At 43.5% G+C, this 18,274-nt stretch overlaps 2 protein-coding genes across 4 annotated transcripts in view; one reads left to right on the top strand and one right to left on the bottom strand.

Annotated features, from left to right (window-relative positions):
• LOC146492524 (uncharacterized) overlaps positions 1-16,177 on the top strand; it is a 45,816-nt gene extending 29,639 nt beyond the window's left edge. The window contains exons 1-6 of one of the 3 annotated variants that reach the window (XM_085149253.1): positions 11,626-11,838; positions 12,541-12,651; positions 15,060-15,170; positions 15,328-15,390; positions 15,471-15,575; positions 15,831-16,177. In XM_085149253.1, coding sequence (XP_085005379.1) covers positions 11,694-11,838; positions 12,541-12,651; positions 15,060-15,170; positions 15,328-15,390; positions 15,471-15,575; positions 15,831-15,955 — 660 coding nt within the window. In that variant the 5' untranslated portion in view covers positions 11,626-11,693 and the 3' untranslated portion in view covers positions 15,956-16,177. Of the gene's footprint in view, positions 1-11,625; positions 11,839-12,540; positions 12,652-15,059; positions 15,171-15,327; positions 15,391-15,470; positions 15,576-15,830 lie in introns of those variants that run through there. The other 2 variants (XM_085149254.1, XM_085149255.1) reach the window with 2 other exon arrangements.
• The window catches only part of LOC146492519 (uncharacterized), a 100,249-nt gene that overhangs the window by 37,835 nt on the left and 44,140 nt on the right, over positions 1-18,274 (bottom strand). The window contains exons 2-4 of the mRNA XM_085149197.1: positions 1,893-2,183; positions 992-1,276; positions 386-415 (exon numbers count right to left, since the gene is read on the bottom strand). Coding sequence (XP_085005323.1) covers positions 386-415; positions 992-1,276; positions 1,893-2,183 — 606 coding nt within the window. The remainder of the gene's footprint in view (positions 1-385; positions 416-991; positions 1,277-1,892; positions 2,184-18,274) is intronic.

Genomic DNA, 18,274 nt, shown 5'->3' with positions numbered 1-18,274 from the left:
AATCTCCAACCTTCCTTTATATCAAACATCCTTGAAAGAGTAGTTGTCAAACAGCTAACAGATCATCTGCAGAGGAATGGCTTATTTGAAGAGTTTCAGTCAGGTTTCAGAGCTCATCACAGCACAGAAACAGCTTTAGTGAAGGTTACAAATGATCTTATATTAATGCCCTTGTGGTAGCGTATCACCCATTAGAGCTCTTTGCTGTCAGACTGTGGGCTTCCTTTGGTTCCTCCAGTATTTAAAGTAGGACGGTAGAAACAGCCTTCTCTGTACACAAGCTGTCATCACCAACAAAGGCTTTTGTACAAAGTAACAAAATAGTCTCAGTAAGCGTGTTCAACAGTTATTTTACCTGCTGCATGTCGAGAGCAGAGACACTTACTTGTTGGATGAACAACAACAGAAGGTCCACCTGTTAGAAACACAGAGTTAAACGACACCGAACAACATCAAATATTTGAATGAATGAAATTAAAATTTATTTTGAAATCCAGTCTGTTTTCTTTTTTGTAAACACATCTTGAAAAACACATCTATTATTTTATATTTGCTCAAACATATCAAGCATAAATACATCAATCGAACCTTCCAGGTCAGACCTCGTCACAGGCAGTGTTGTTTTATCTTGTTCACACAAATATTTCCCATTTTAAATATTTCTCTTTTTATCTGAACTGCTCATAATTTAAATATTCTTAATAAACATTTTGAAATAAAAATAAAATGTAATTCATTTGCCAGTTTCTAGTTTGTGAGTATGTGTTCATCTTCATCCATATGTTAGCAGTGTGTGTGATTTGGTGGCCTGGGGCTACATGTAAAGTTTCACTCAGAGCCACCAAACTCCTACTTAAGGAAAAATGATGTACAATTCCACACAGTGAATTTTAGGACCTGAATATATTAATAACCACTTCTGAATTCAAACACGGGTCTAAAGAAATGAAAACAGAAAAGTCTGAAAAATGACAAAAATAAAGTTTCTCACCCCAAACTCTGGTAACGCTCACAGCAGATGCTGCATGAACGACTTCACAGCTGAACGCAGACAGGTCAGACCTTAAAACCTCCACATGGTCTCTCCTCTGGAAGGTGTGGTCTTCATTGGGAAGAACTCCTGAGCTCATCAGGCCGTCGTCTGCGGTCAGGACACTCTCATTCTTTTTCATCCTCAGGACGATGTCTGCTGGGTAGAAGCCTGTGGCGAGGCAGGTCAGCACCACGTCTGCATCCACTCTGGAGGTCTTTGCATACAGGGACACCTCGGGTGGAGCTGGAGGAGGAAGTGTAAAGAGGTGTGTATCTCCTCAGCTATCGCTGCAAACAGGAACCGTTCAGCTTTCTTTGACCCCTAACGACTGAGCACAGCTGTGGCAGACGTGTCGCACGCTGACGTTTAGTTTGTGGCTTCCACACAAAATGCTTTCACATCTGTAGTCTCACATCTGGAGCTGAACGTCACTGAGCACTTGGAGAGACGCTCGTTTATCTCGTCTCTGTGACTTTTTTATCCACCAGGTGTTTCTGTAGGTGAACACCTGCCGTGTGTGGGGAGGGCGCAGCGAGGTAGTACAACGACAGTTTGAAGATAAAAAGTCAGTTTATGACTGATTACTGATTTTGCTGATAGGTAGTCGTGTGTTCTTTCATTTATATTGAGCTGTAAATCTGCATTACTGCTGCCATAATGACACTGTTGTGTTCAAATAAAGGAGGAAATAATCTTTAAGCTTTTTACATTTATTTGACCTGAACTTAGAAAAGTTGGAAGTTTAACTGAAGGTTCTTGGATTTCTGAATGTTATTGAACCATAATCACACACAAAGCCTCCTCTGTGGAGTCTGATAATAATAAATATCAAAATACAGAAACTAGATGTCATACATACAGGTGTTTCGTGGCTGCTGTTGTTCATAATTCAAGAACTTGCTCAGCCAATTGATGCACTCGTTCTCCAGGTATCCCTTGGTGTACTCTTTCAGCACCTGGACGCCGTCCCACTTCCTCTTGGTGGGTTGTGCCTCTGGAATCGGAGCGACCCAGACTCCACTTCTATCATCGAAGGACAGGAAGTCGTCTCCATCGTAGGCGTACATGTCCACGCCTCGGACAAACCTGAGCGTGCCGTCAGGCTGCGTCTCACCCTCACAGCCGTGCATCCACTGAAGAACGTGGAGGTCTGGAAGCAGGAGGGCGAAATAAAGGAAGAACAAACAAAGGACAAGGAAATGAAGATTCAGAGGAGATAAGATGAGGAAGCAGGAACAACTTGTTCCTGACCTGAGGAACCTGATCTCAAATGGAAGCATTTTTCAATAAAATGTTATTTTGTTGATGTCATGCAGGTCTTCAGCTTTCGAGGGTCTGACCTGAGTCATTCTGCCTCATTCGCTCCATCAGGATGCCGATGTTGACCTTGAACCACTGCTGCTTGCTCTTGCGGGACTGTGTGCCTCTTTCCCAGTAATCAGCAGGTAAACGCTCTCTCATCCACTCCTGTCTGGGAACTTTCACCTGATTCTCGCTGTCAAAGTAGTCGATCATCTTGTCGTCCAGCAAACCCATGGCTGTGAACTGGTGGATGCCCGGGAGGCCGACAGGTTTGGAGAGCGCCGTGTAGATGTAGGTGAGGGAGTGAGTCTCTGAAAGTCACACAGGAGGAAATGTTTTTATTCCAGCCAGCTGAGAAAAACCATCTGAATATTTACATCCACTATGAATCAGGAAGCTTTGCTCTTTGGTATTTTAGTCAGTCCCTGATAAACAATCAGTTGATAAACTTGTTCTTTTCTTGGAAAAACTAGGATTGTTTAATGTGACAGTTCTGAGACCCGACCCATCGTTCTTCTGTTCTTGCTTCTTTTCTCGTGACTGTTTCCAGAACACAAGCTGCTCTCTGAGGTGAGCCTGTATCTGTGTCTTCATGCTTTAGCTCCAGCTCTTCCCCACCACAGAGAGGATGACACAAGCACACATTTACAAAACACACAGTCTGATCCAAAACAAAATATAAGAACACAATTTTCCGCTGTGTGATACATGAACTAGTTCAGCATCACTCTGAGACAGGTGACCCTGAATCCTCCCTTAGTTATGCTGCAATAGCTGCCGGGGATTCCCATGATGCATTGAGTTTTTCCTTTCCAGTCACCTTTCTCACTCACTATGTGTTCACAGACCTCTCTGCATTGAATCATATCTGTTATTAATCTCTGTCTCTCTTCCTCAGCATGTCTTTATCCTGTCTTCCTTCTCTCACCCACCCAATCACAGCAGATGGCCCCGCCCCTCCCTGAGCCTGGTTCTGCTGGAGTTTTCTTCCTGTTAAAAGGGAGTTTTTCCTTCCCACTGTTGCCAAAGTGCTGCTCATAGGGGGTCATATGATTGTTGGGTTTTTCTCTGTATCTACTGTACAATATAAAGCCCCTTGAGGCAACTGTTGTGATTTGGTGCTATATAAATACAACTGAATTGAATTGAATTGAACTGTCAGAGGCCATAAGAAGATCATTTGTAACCTTCACTAAAGCTGTTTCTGTGCTGTGATGAGCTCTGAAACCTGACTGAAACTCTTCAAATAAGCCATTCCTCTGCAGATGATCTGTTAGCTGTCACAGACGGGACAGACATGGCTGGGGGATAGGAAAGGAAGAAAGATGAAGGAAAAGAAAAACAGACAGGAAGGAGGACAGTGAGAAAGGGCACTTAAAAAGAAAAAAAAAATTCCCAGATCACCCGTTGAGAGAAAAAGATAAAACAAGCAAAAAAGAGAGAAACATAATAAACACCATCAAAATAATCTAGCTGGTGAGGGGAGGTAGGCCTCCAAACTTTGGACGGCCTGAGATGTTCCCAGAGAGGTGGGATGAGGTGGAGAGGTGAGTTACATTAGAAAGATTAGAAAGTGTGTTTGGATTGACAACAACTGTGATGACACATTATAACCTGTAATCTAAGTTCTGCCCCTGCTTTGATCAAATGTGGGTTACTGCTGGTTAGTTAGTGTGACTTCATACAAACCTGTGTGTTACACCAGTGGAAGAAGCTTTTCCTTCATCAGTCTTCTTGTTTCTTACTATAGGGGTGAACAGCTACACTAACACTCTCTGGCTCTATGCTGCCCCCCTGTGGTCACAGTTGTAGTCAGAGTTGGTATGAAATGTTTGAAAGCTTCAGCACCACAGACAGCTACAGGCAGCTCCACCCTCTCTGTACCATGTCTGCAACCTGTAACTTCAGTGTGTTGATTTAAATAATGAAATAAACTCTGGCTGCACATCGTTCTGCTTTTCTTTAAAAACAAAAACAAAAACGGTTAAATAGTGTAAAATATGTAAATGTACAAACAAAATGTACAAAAGTTAGTGGTCCCAGAATAACTACAACTTTAAATAATTATAATCATAGCGAGGTTTGGCCTGATGGTGGCAGTAATGGAAACATTAGAGTACCACCATCATCAGTTTAAATTTACCACATTTGATTTGAAGAACACTCAAGGACACTGTACACAGCAGAATAATAAAAGCAACAGAAAAGCAGGCAGTTTACACAATCATAAAGTCATAAGGCCTAAAACTAATTTAACATAGCAGAGTGGAGAGGTTATGTGGGATAAGCTATTTTGAACGAGTGAGTTTTTGTCTAGACTTAAAGAGAGAGAAGGAAGAGATATTTCTTAAATCAGGAGGTCGAGAATTCCAGAGTTGAGGAGCAGCTGAAAGCCACGGTGGCAAGACAGGGGGAGGGGATAGAGAGAGAGAAGAAGAAGATCTAAGACACCGAGATGGGATCATCATCAGAGATAGATGATGAACAGCCTTAAATGTATACAAAAGTTGTTAGGTTTAATGTATGTGTTGTAGGTTGCCATTTAAAAAGCTAGAATGCTTCTGTTTGCTATCTATGTAACCTACGCATATGACTACGTGCACGACATTGATAAGGGGAACAAGCAGCCTTGAGAAGAACAGATTCTACCAACAACAATCTGGGAGAGCTGCACTCCCATCATATAACCACATACAATGTATAATCATGATTGCACAGCACAATCACACTTTGTAACCAGAATACAGCAACAAGCTTTATGAATATTAATGTGTGTAACCAATAAAAAAAACATGCAGGGAGAAAGCAAGTTGAAGTGGGTTGGAAACAACAAAGCTGCTGCAGGACAGGAGTGATGTGATCTATAGAAGGGGTCCTGGTGATGATACGAGCCACAGAGTTCTGGACACATTAAAGCTTATTAATGGATTTTTGAGTAAGACCAAAAAGAAGTGAATTACAGTAATTGAGTCGAGCAGTAACAACGCTGTGAACAAGAACGGCAGCGGCATGTGGAGTGAGAAAAGGACGGAGACGATTAATGTTGCACAATTAAAAATATACAGACTGAGTAACATTGTTAATGTGTGAATTGAAAGATAGAGTACTGTCAAGGATGATACCCAAACTTTTCACAGAGGAAGAAACGGAGACCGGCAAGTTATTGATCGTAATAGAGAAACTGTTGGTTCTGAATAATGTTGATTTAGAGTCGACCAAGAGAAGCTCAGATTTGTTATTGTTGAGTTTAAGAAAAGTAGAAGAGAACCATGAATTTAGTTCGCAGAGGGTGAGGGAGGATGGGGGGGAGAGCAGAGTAAGGTTTAGTGGACAGATAAAGCTGGGTGTCATCAGCATAACAGTGAAACTGGATATTATATTTATGAAAAATGTGTCCAAGCAGAAGAAGGTAGATAATGAAAAGAAGTGGCCCCAGGACAGATCCCTGGGGCACGCCAGTGACCAGAGGAAAGGGCTGAGAAGTGAAGGATTTGAGTTGAATGAACTGAGTGTGATCAGACAGGTACGATTTAAACCAGGCTAGTGGAGTATGGGAGAGACCGATGGAGGCTAGCCTACTGAGAAGTACAGAGTGAGAAATAGTGTCGAAAGCAGCGCTCAGATTGAGGAGAATAAGAATGGAAAGTAAACCGGAGTCAGCTGCCATAAGAAGATCATTGGTTATTTTTATAAGTGCTGTTTCTGTGCTGTGGGAGGGACGAAAACCAGACTGGAAATGTTCATACAGATTATTATTAGTTAAATGTGAGTGGAGTTGTGTGGCAACTATCTTCTCAGGAATATTTGAAAGGAATGGTAGATTGGAAATAGGACGGAAATGATCAAAATTACTGGGATCTAGACCATTTTTTTTTCACTATTGGGGTGATGGCAGCAATTTTGAGGGAAGCAGGAACAGTTCAAGTTCAAGTTCAAATTTTATTCACCACATGCAGTGGCAGGTTGCCCTGCAGTGGAATGAACCCGCCCCCCGACCTTACACACACGACACAGACATCACATGGAGATACAAGTCAGAGAACAGTTGCATTACAGAAAAAACACTGAAATATACACTACAATGGGAAAGTACAAGAGGAAAAAAAGAGACCGTTACGGTTATCGTTATCAGGGAGTTTTTTTCGTTCAGCTCCGCCCTTGAGCCCACAGTTGGCGCCGAAGGGGTAGCCGCATCATAATGGTGATTTTTCTTTTACAAACAACTCATGAGAATTTCAAGCTGTTTTCAACACTCCAACACTGGTCTCTCAATCTCCCGTTGGATAGCTGCGAGTTTCTCCATGATGTTATTTACCTTCAATTCTGTGGTCTTTTCAGTCTTTTGCTCACAGAGCAGATTCTGAGACCTCACGACCGCAGCCAACTGATCCGCGATGTAATCCAGCTTCTGCCCAGAGGTGTTGTTCCGAGTGGATTCTTCCCTGATTTAATCCAATATACGCTAAGAGGTGTTATTCTGAGTATTCACTGCAGCCGTAATTGCCTCCAAGGTCTTAACCGTGCTGCACTCAGTGAGCCCTTTCTGAGAAGCTGCACCTCATCCCATCATTTCAATCCCAGCGGGCAGCCTTGTGGGGGTTTGAACAGCCGGTTCCGCTTTCTTAATTCTTCGATAAGCCAGGGCCAAGCCAGCTCCGATCAGCAAGAACCCTGTTATCATGGTTCCGAATAGGTAGATATCTTCAGCGAAGACTGTCAGGACTTTCAGCGTCCTCGATCGACAGTCCCGCCAGGTGCACGATCCTCCATATCTGCCACCTGTCCATCGTGTATCCGAGTTCTTTCGAGCCCAGACTTCTCGTTGAGAAAAGGGTGTCAATAGCATTCAGAGACCAGTTGATCAAATCCATAATTCTCTTTAGGTTTTTAGACACAGACTGTGAGAGACTGATCCAGGGAAGTGAAATACACACGAGACAAGACAAGGACACAAGAGGCTAAGCAGGGAAGATAAGGGGAAGGAGGAGAGGAGAAAAGTGCAACCGCCTTTGCCGAGAGCCAAACGAGTTCCAGTGGTTAATGAAGAATAGACGATAGCAGATATGAGGGGAAGCAAAGAGGGCAGACAGGCATTGACCAAAACTGTAGGAATGGGGTCTCGCTGACAAGTAGAAGGTTTCGACTTACAGATGAGATCTGAAATATCAGTAACAGAGGGGAGCTGGAAAGCAGAAAAACAGTGTGATGGGAGAGGAATCATGAAGGAAGAGCTACAGGGAACATTGGAAACCAGGTCTTTGTGTATTGTGTGAATTTTCTCAATGAAAAATAACATCAGAGAATCACAGAAGGAAGATGAGTAAAGGTGAGCAGGTAAAAGATCTACTGACCTGAAAGAAGAGTTGGACAGTGAAAACAGTATCTTGGTTGAGTCATCATTTGAACAGATAATGGTGGAGCAGTAAGCAGAAGCTTTTGTTGAGCAAATAAAATGTATTTATTTTCTGCTTGATGTTCAGATTTTCCCCTCAGTGGTTTCATTCGTGTAAACATTGGATGTTTAAACATCTCTAATTAGGAAAACAGCTGAAATTTCCATGAAACTAAATTGTGTGTTTCCTTAAACGACCTCATTTCCAACCTGTTGCAAGATTTCTCTGCCTGCCCACTAACAGCAGTCGGTAAGATTTTTACCCAGAACTTAAATGAAAACCAGAGAGCAGAAAAGTAAAAAAAACAAAAACAATGGTGGGGTTGGCCCGGAACCAGAGAGGAGAAGAAGGTCAGAACGTGTGGACAGTATGAAAATGGAGGAGGTGAAAGAACTTCTCTGGAGGTCGGACGTGTTGCTAACAGTGGCTGCATTGAAGATTGGCTGCAAAGGCAGAGTTTCTCTGGAGACTTGGAGGCAGACAGGAGCCCTCCTGGGGCTTGGCTGGATAACTCAGAGGTCTCAGACAAATAGAAAGGAAAATCTTTAGGCTCGCTGGCTCTGGTTCCATAGGGATACCCGGCTGGGGTACACTCACTGGGGCAGTGTGTCCACGCTCAAACTCCAACCAGTTACTGGGGATGCCCCTGGTGGAGCAGTCACTGAGCTGGAACTGGTTTCATTATGGGACCTCTCACCTCTGACAGACCTAGCAGCAGCATCAAGGTTTGAAGGCTGCCTGACTCAGACTGGGCTTGGATGCTGGATGGCTCAGGTTACAGGGAGACACACTTCCACAGCCACCTCCTCCAGCTTATCCAAGGGAACATGAAGGCGTTCCCAGGCCAGCCAAGAGATCTAATTTCTCCAGCTTGTTCTGGGTCTATCCAGTGATTCTACTATAGAAGCATGAACAGGTGGAGACGGAGGCTGCAGCCTGACTGCTCATCAGTTACCTGCTGAAGTTCAAGGTCTGGCTGCTGCGCTAGTTATGGTGTTCTTTTTTTTTTTTTTTTTTTTTGCCTGTCCCGTTTGGTTCTTTTGCCATCAGAATTATTGTCTAAAGGCGAAGAAAGATGCCCAACGGATTTACTTTACTAAATGGACCATCCCAGCCTTGCCGTATTGGTCTATTTGATTCACCTTTTATTGTTTATTTTATTTTCACTTGCTGAATATGGGACAGACTTGACTGGGGGAAAGAAAGAGGGAAAGAAAAACAACTGAGAAGAGGGACGGGGGAGAAGGGCAAAAAACAAAAACCAACAGAATAAGCAGACAAAAAATAAATAAATAAATAAATAAATATATCGATCACCTGGATCACCTGTTGACAAAGAGAAAAGAAAACAAGGAGAAGAAAACGAGAGTAATAGAATAAACAACATCACAATGATATATGGGAATATAAAAGTAAATAGTAAATATTAAACATTATTGTGCAGCACGTAGGATTGACAGCGCACAGTGTGCATTGAGGTAGGAGCCAAAAAGGGTGTAGTTTGTGTGTGTGAGCACCCGTGTGTACACCTGTGAGCATGGACGCGCTTGTTTTTAAAAGGTTCCTTCATGTAATGATCTGCTAGAGGGTGTGGGGGGGCCACAGCCCCGTCCTCCAGGGCATGAAGCTGGTATGGAGGAGATCAAATCTCCAGACATCCAGAGGCCCCCAGAACACAAGAGACCAAGGAAGACCAACAGAGGGGCAGCTGCACCACTATCCCAGAAAGAGCTGAGGAGAGCCCCAGATGAGGGGTCACTCAGCAGCTGCGGAGCAGAAGCCAGGGGGGGTTACAGTGACGTGCCCGTGAGCTCCGCCGGCAGCCAGCTGTGCCTGAGTGACCGAGCCCAAGGCCGAGATGCCGGGGAAACCCCACCTCCGAAGTGGCCCGAGCGAGCCCGAGGCTCCAGGCCCCAATAAGCAGCCGCCAAGGAGTGAACCGGTGTGCACCTGGACGCCCATCCCCGGACACAAAGAACCACCAACGCACCGATGTCTGAGGGAGTCCGCCACCGGCAGGGGAAGTGGTGGGTACTCTACGAACCGGGTCTAGGTTCCTTGCCCTTTCCTTGCCCCTGGTAAAATTGAGGCAGAGGCAGCCAGAAGGGGACAGGGGACGGGGAAGGGTGGGGGGGAGGGGGGGGAACGGTGGGGGGGGGATGCCTCCTCTGCACCCTGGTGACACACCCCTACTCCAAAGCCCTGCATGTGTGGGTGGTTGTGGTGGAGCGTGAAGAGGAAGACAGCTGGAGATGAGGAGGGAAGGAAGGGAGGGGCAAGTGACCCCTCCCTGGGGCCAGCTCCCCCGCTGTCCCCAGTAGGCACCCCCATACTCCACGACCCGCCAGGGAAAGGGGGCCCAGGCCCATCCGGACCGGGGCCCAGTGCAGCAGCGCTGCCCGGGCCCACAGAGCCCGGGATAGTCCACCCGACCCCACTACAGAGAAAACTGGGGCCCCCATACACCCACCCGCCAACAACCCCGGCAACACACAATTGAGCCTCTGATGGCCCCAGACAGGAAACTCTTTGAGGATCGAGGTGGAAGAGCTTATGAGGAGGCAGGCCAATGAGCGGGCAGCGGAGAGACTGATCAAGAACAGTGAGCAACCAGAGATGGGTGGATGATGCCCACTTTCAGCTGCAGAGGATCAGGTGCAGGTGGGGCAGCAGGTGGACGAACACGACGTCTTTGAGGACCCCTTAGTGCCCGGTGAGTACCACTGAAAATGTTCTCCTACCAGGGGTGAGCCAACACTTCCACTTCAGCTTTTCCTCAAGAAAGGAAACGGCTACTTGCTGCCACTTGTAGGCCGGAGTCTGCTGCTTTATTTTAGTGCTCGAGATCTCCTGTCATGTACCGCTGTGTGAGGCAAGGCAGGATAGCAGATAAAATGTGGGAGTCGGAGACAGAAACCAAACTTAAAGACAATTTATTACTGACTACAAAAACACCATAACTAGACCAAGAAATACTAAACAGACGAACACACAGCTGGAGGGAATGAAGGAGGCTGTGAGAAGAAACACAAGGGAACAGATCACAGGTGGGAACAAAGCTGAACATAATCAAACTAACGAGAACAGGAAGCAAACTAAACAAGATGCACACAGGGACGAGAGACTGTCAGAGTAAAACAGGAAACAGCAGAAACACACACTGAGACACAGACTGACTGAACACAGAGAACAGAGGGAGTGAGAGAAACACAGAGACACGACTGGGGAACAGGCCAATCAACATGGAGACAAGACTGACTTCACAGAGAGATACTAACACAGGAAGAGGGCGGGGACACAGAGGAGGGATGATAACAGAAAACCTGAGGCTAGATAACAAACTAAGACCTGGGGACACAAACAGAGACACAACAATCATAACCAAAACGTCACCTCAGAACATGAAATGAACCAGAATCAGACGTCAAACACAAACGCTGGCTCACAGACCAGGACCATGAGCCTCCACACAGAAAGACTTTACCCAAAACAGGAACTCTCTTTCTGAGAAGTGATGGTGCTCACCACTGCAGCACCACGCTGCCCTGTTAGTTTCTGTGCTGGTAAAAATAAAGATGAATAAATAGTTCACTCTGACATATTTCCTGTGTCACAAACACTTCTTCTCTCTGCTGCTTCTATGTACTTACAGTTTGTAGAAGGCAGGGTCTAACAAAGCCGTGTTATTATAAACATACTGCAGCTGCTGAGTTAAAGCTTATTATCTCTGTGATAGAAAATATTAAAAACAAAACTTCTTTCAGTGTTTTACATTCTTGTAACTGAACTTCAGATCTTGTTGAATGTTGTTTTCATTTGTACATAACTGACAGTTTGACGCCTCCTGATGTGTCAGAAGAACTGTGACCTGTCCTGTTTTACTTCCTCTTTGTTTTCTCTTCAAAGCTGTCGGACTTAAAGACACAGACAGACGGTGAAGCTGCTCAAAGATCTTTCAGCTCAAAATGTCTACAGAAATTCAAAGTGTTGAAGATTTCAGGGTGAAATACAGCAGAGGGTCCCAAGAGGATGGAGGAGTGAGAGAGCAAAGTGAGGTGGAGGTGTTAGATGATGGAGAGCAGCACCCTGACGTCGGCCTACAAGAAGCTGGTAAGCAGGAAATCATCAAAGTGACAAAACCAAAGAAAATGTTGATGATGAAAGTGTTGTTCAGTGTCTTTTAAAGCTCTGATATCCGATATTAAACCCGATTCTTTTGTCCCCATGATAGAACAGAGAAAACCGACTCTGTGTGTTAAAATATTGATATTTCTTTTATTCAATCATCTTCCGGAAGAGAGAGACCTCTGCACAGCTCAAACGCCAGTTGCAAGAGCTCTCTAACATTAGAATCATAAACTGTGCTTCATATAGGTTTTATTTTGGTACTTTACACATCACACATTCTCAAACATTGCTTATATTGCAAGTTCCTCATTTCAGTGTCTTAAATATTAATATGGCTGTGCACTAAAACTTCCTGTTTTTCACTTAGTTTGTGAGTTAAAAGTGGCCTTGCTCTACAAGCCTTTATTAAAATACATAAAACAATATAATGAGCAGATACACATTAAAGATATTTCTCTTAACACCGACCACTTTAAGACATGTTAGTGTTCGTGTCACATGTCCCCAGAATATGTTTCCAGTTTCAGTCCAAACTGGCACTTTTGTAACAAACTCGACTAATTTGTTTGGTAAATCTGATTTACTTCATTTCTCCTGGGATCATTCCTTCAGTGAGGATTAATAAAAAGCTCCAAAGTCTCTCATTAGTGCTTCATAAACTGACTTTTTGTTTTATCTTTGTAGATCTTCACACCGAGAAGAAGCTTCCAGCTGTGAGAAGAAGCTGGTTCAGAGCTTTTGAAGTGAACCTGGGAGTGCTGTATCTGCTGATTGTGGTGGGAATCATGACACGCTGTGAGCAATTTTATTCCAATATGTTAGATGTTTGATTTTAAACATTTGAAGTGAAATGATTTGATGCTGCAGACCTGATTGTGTTTATTTCCTGTTCCCACACTGCTGTGTTTCTGCTACTTCACTGGAAAACACACAAACAGCAAACTTGTTACTGTAATGTTATTGTAGGGTCTACCTCACAACATAAAGCACCTTGAGGCTGTTGCTGTGATTTGGAGAAGTAAAACTGAATTGAATGATTAAGACAACGTGTGTCCTCCAGTTGGACAAACCTCAAACACCTCATCTAAGTAGCACACAGGTGTAATCCTAGTCAGGAGCTTTCAGTGTGGAGGAGCTCCAGCTCCTTCGGCCCTGCCCAGAAATTCTGTCTATTTGGCAAATCTGATTTATCTATTTATTTGCCAGTGATGCGAACCGAGGTCTGATCCTGGTTGTACAGGCAGCAGATAGCCGACAGCAATGGTGGGACTGATACATCAGACTCCTTAATCACCCCACACAGGCCCAGCCAAGGATGTGGTTAAGTGTCTTCTCTCCACAAAACACTTGCAGACTATATGGGTAAAGTCCTACACATCCTTGAGAGCATGAAGAGTCCAGTGTTGCATGGAAACCACATTGTTGCTCTGAGTTTGAGATTTCACAATTGGATGGACTGTCTCCTTCAATATTCTGACATAAACCTTCTTAGGGAGGCTGAGGAGTGTGATCTCCTGAAGTTTGAACCCACCAGCCCAGATTTACAAATCCAGAGGCCGAGTACCCGACTCTCATGTAATGTTGCAGAGGTGTGTTAACCAGGACGGCCCAGCAACAAAGTATGAATGAAATGCATCAGTTTTTCTGTGCAAAATGTAGAAATGAAAGGAAAAGTTAGTGAATGACATAAAAAGGGAAGAAGTGAAATATAAATTGTTGTTCATTTAAAGAGTGACTGAGACGTGGTTCAAACTTTCCACATCGACTGGATGAACCTCAACAGTTCAACAGTTTGTTTCTCTATAAGGCAACAGCAAGAAAACAAACTGTAACTGAGAAAATAACACTTCCTGGGTCGAACCAACTGTGACACTGAGGTGTGACTGTGTTTGTGCTTTTATGTGTGAACGTTCAACGTCTTTAGAAAAAGAAGTTTATACATTTTCTGCTTTATGCAAACTCAGTTTGATATTTTCTCAAAAACTCAACAAACTACACATATTGTACAACACAGAGTTTTATCTGTAGTTAAGAGAAACACAAAATACAGTTAAGAAATTTTTATGCAAATTAATCACAGGGTCTGTGTTTCTTTACATGCTGCCACTTCCACTTACTGAATCCCAGCAGCCAACAAACATGCAGCTTCACAACCAGAACGTGTCGTTCTGCCACAGCAAATACAGGAAGTACCAAAAACTGCAGTTCCTTTAATGACCACTGGAGGCTGATGCTGAAAGCGAGTCAGTCCCCACAGACTCCCATGATTATATCAACAAAGCAGACAGGCAGCAGCATCTGCTGCAGACTGATGCAGGTGCAGTCACACTATGTTAGACAGTGGCCGTCTGTCATTGTGCGACTAGTTAGTTCACTTGGTGTATTAAGCAGGTAGCTAACAAGCTAATGTTAGCTCCATTCATCTGCTGGGATATATCAATTAATCTTCTTTTATTACATCAAATCACATCAACAGTTGCCTCGAGGTTCTTTATATTATCAGGTAAAGACTCCACAAGAACAAAAACAACAACACAGAGAAAACTCCCAGCAGCTGCTGATGTTTGGATTTTAAGGTGGTTTGATTCTAGGTTTTAAATCAGTTGATGATCTTCAGCTGACCTTTAGGCCCTGGTGGAGCTGTGACAGACTTAATGCTGAATCAGGAGAAACATCACAAATCACTAATGTGAGAATAGAGACGCCTGCAAAAGGACGTCTGAAAGCAGGAAAAACTGTAACAGGAGTTCCTGGAAGCTGCAGGAAGAAACATTTATTAATTATAAATAAGCAGAAAGAGGAAGTGTTGAAGCCTCAGAGCAGCTTTGACTGAATGTAAAAAGACATATTTTCAGTGAGAACAGGCACATGTCACATGAGTCAGAATCTATTCTTTCAAAGCATATAGATAACATCTCTGACTACAGGTGTAGAAATGCTGTTTGATTCTTCACCTTCTTCCTCCACACTGAAGCACAATTATTCTGAATCTTGTCAGTGGTTTTTGTTCACAGTTGATACGTATTTAGCTCATCAGATTTCCTGTAGTTCTAACACCTCCACCCACAGGACATGTTAAAGAACAATGGCTGCAAGTTTCTGACTCTTATTGATATTTGACAAAGCAGAGGAAGAAGATTATTTCTGTTCAATGTTTCACTCATTTTATTTTATTTTATTTTGATTTCACTGAAATATTTCAGATGCTTTGAACAAGAGTGAATTCAACAAACTTCAAATCAAACATGAAGAATTTCAGACTAAATACAACAAACTGAACCACAGTTACAACGAGCTACACACTGAACATCAAGGTAAGAAAGTATTTAAAATTAACAAGAAAATACTAATGTCAGATAAAATTTATATTTACATTTATTAACATGTTTTTTTCTATAGAGAGAAAACGACCCAACAGTCAGTTTCACTCATTTTATTTTATTTTATTTTGATTTCACTGAAATATTTCAGATGCTTTGAACAAGAGTGAATTCAACAAAATGAAGAACAGCCACACTGAGGATGAACTTCAAGGTAAGCAAACACCAAGTTCTTATATCACAGATATATTTGCAGAACATTTTAACTTAATTTGAATCTGTTTTTCTCTAAAGACACAAAAACCAACCTGACTCAGTTACAGAGCCGTTATGATGAACTGAGTAAAAACCACAGTCAGCTACAGGAAGAAGTGAAGAAGCTGAAGGAGAAGATAGAAGGTAATAAAGTTTGAATAACTAATAGAAAACATCAGTGTTACACAGTGATAACCTGATTGTGTCTTTGTTTTGAATCCTAAATGTTTGATGCTGTGCAACAGTTTCTCTGTATAAATGTAAGTTTCAGTTAATTATGAATAAGAGAGAAAACCTGAGTTTAAATGAAGTATTTACAGGGAAAATGACAGGGACCAAAGATTAATGTGATACAACATGACACAAAGTCTGACTTTAAAACATGTGTTTGACTTTAAGGGAAGTGGTGTCCAGAAGGATGGACGAGATTTGGATGCAGCTGTTACTTTAAATCCAGTGAGAGGAAAACTTGGTCTGACAGCAGGAGAGACTGTCTGTCACGGGGGCCGAGTGGCCTGTACTGAAAAGGACTCAGGTGCAGAAACCCAGAGCTGAGACAGCAGATGATGTGACAATTTATTAGGCGTAGTGCAAAGAACGTAGCAAAGACAAAAAAAACAATAAGACGTGGAGTTTGACGAGGCGTGGCCTGGGAAACGTGGCTAGGGCGAGGGAACGGGATGCAGAGTGGAGCTGAGCAGGGAACAGTCACACTGAAGAGAGAAGACAGTGGAGTTAGGGAGGTAGTGGAGGCAGCTCTGAAGTGGCAAGTTGTAAGGGTAGCAATTCTTACTTGCAGTAGGGGACATGGAGTGTTGAGAGGGGGGTGAGAGAATCCAGGGAGGGCTGAGTGGCGTAGAAAGGCTGACCTGAGATCCGGGGCTTCAGATGGAGTGTGATGGCAGGAGGGCAGGCAGGTGAGGCACAGAGGGATTTTCAAAATGATTGCTTGGTATCCTGAGTCTGGAGGTGGAGCGTGAGCCAAGGTGAAAACAGCAACTGCAGCACAAGAGAGTCTGGTTAACAAGATACACAGCAAGAACTTGAAGTATAAGGCCTGTTACCAACATGTGTTGATGACGAACTGGCAGTGAATGAACATCAACGTGTGGCTTAAATCCCTCTGAACAGGCATCGCCCTAAACAATTTAACCTCATGGGCAGTGTAGTCCGTGCTGCAGGGAGAATGGACTGCCATACCCGTTATGTGTCTGTGAGCGAGGGAGGGAGAAAAAGGAAAAGTACGAGCTGTCATCGAGCAGAAACGGGAGCTGGAAGCATGTAAATATAATAATAACCACTGCAGCCAAGAAGAGAGCCTGACGAGCCCAGCTGTAAGTAAGCTATTAAGACTCGACTGTACACCGTGTTCGTGTTTTCCTCTGAAACAATAAGTTCTGTTGGAGCAGCCTTTCAACGCCTCTCTCTGTCTCTGCTAGCAAAGTTGACCCAGACAACAAAGTAAAGCTAGTTTTCGGCTACGAGCCGACACAGAACCCACCGTATTAGCCAGAGGTCCCTTTACTACGGTTCGGAGCCGCGGACCTTCAGTAACAGTAATAAATCACAGCAATAGTACATTCATGTAGTTGTAAACAGCATGATAATATATTAAGTAATCCAAAGTATTCAGAATACGTTACTCTCATTGAGTAACGTAATGGAATACGTTACAGAATACATTTTGGGACATGTAATCTGTAATCTGTAATGGAATACATTTTAAAAGTAACCTTCCCAACACTGCCTGTGGAGCACCAGTGTTCAGTGTGATGGGGGATGACGTGATGCTGCCCAGTCTGACCACTTGGAGTCTGTCAGACAGGAAGTTAAGGATCCAGCTGCAGAGGGAGCTGCTCAGTCCTAGATCCTGCAGTTTCCTGTCCAGCTTCGAGGGAACGATGGTATTGAATGCTGAGCTGTAGTCTACAAACAGCATTCTCACATACGCGTCTCTCTTCTCCAGGTGTGAGAGGGCAGTATGTAGTGTCAGGGCTATGGCGTCATCGGTGGACCTGTTGTGGAGGTATGCAAATTGTAGAGGGTCCAGTGAGTCGGGTAGTGCAGAGCAAACGAAGTCCCTGACCAGCTTCTCAAAGCATTTGCTCACAATGGGGGTCAAGGCTACAGGTCACCAGAAGTTCAATGAGGAGATGGTGGAGGATTTGGGTACAGGGACGACGGTGGCCATTTTGAAGCAGGCTGGGACTACAGACAGAGAGAGGGAGAGGTTGAAGATGTGTGTAAACACTCCAGCCAGCTGAGCCGCGCGTGACTTCAGGACGCAGCCGGGAATCCCGTCCGGACCAGTAGCTTTGCGTGCGTTCACCTTCCTGAAGCACTTCCACACATCCTCCTCAGACACAGTGTGCACACTGATGTCATTTACCGCGTAATATTTTCTCTGAATGTGGGACGATTCCGTTTGTACGGGACGGCAATTGGTAATTTATTTCAACATGTGAACAATATACAAGTACATTTAGAAAAGAAAACAAGAAAGAAAAAAAATACTGTACAAATTACATACAAAAAAACGTTCTGATTAATTTACATGTTGAAAGGGAAGAAGTAAACACTTATTTAATCCCACCCCTTTGCCATAAATGATCAGTTAATATTTAGTCAGCTTCCTTACTGATATAATTTGTAATACAAATAGTGAACAGATTTCTGATATACTATATACTATAATATCACATCATGAGGTTTTTTTGTTTTTTTTAAAGATGACAAAGCAACAAGGTGACATATACCAGTTTGTAAACTGTGTTGATAGGCCAGTAAAAGCAGAGTCATGATAAACAAGATATACGCAGCGTTGTTTCCTCAATAGTTTCGTC

Source organism: Neolamprologus multifasciatus, chromosome 22, assembly GCF_963576455.1.
Source record: "Neolamprologus multifasciatus chromosome 22, fNeoMul1.2, whole genome shotgun sequence".
Taxonomy (NCBI): Eukaryota; Metazoa; Chordata; class Actinopteri; order Cichliformes; family Cichlidae; genus Neolamprologus; species Neolamprologus multifasciatus.
Note: the sequence above shows the minus strand (reverse complement) of the source record. Positions and strands in the feature narration are given on the sequence as shown.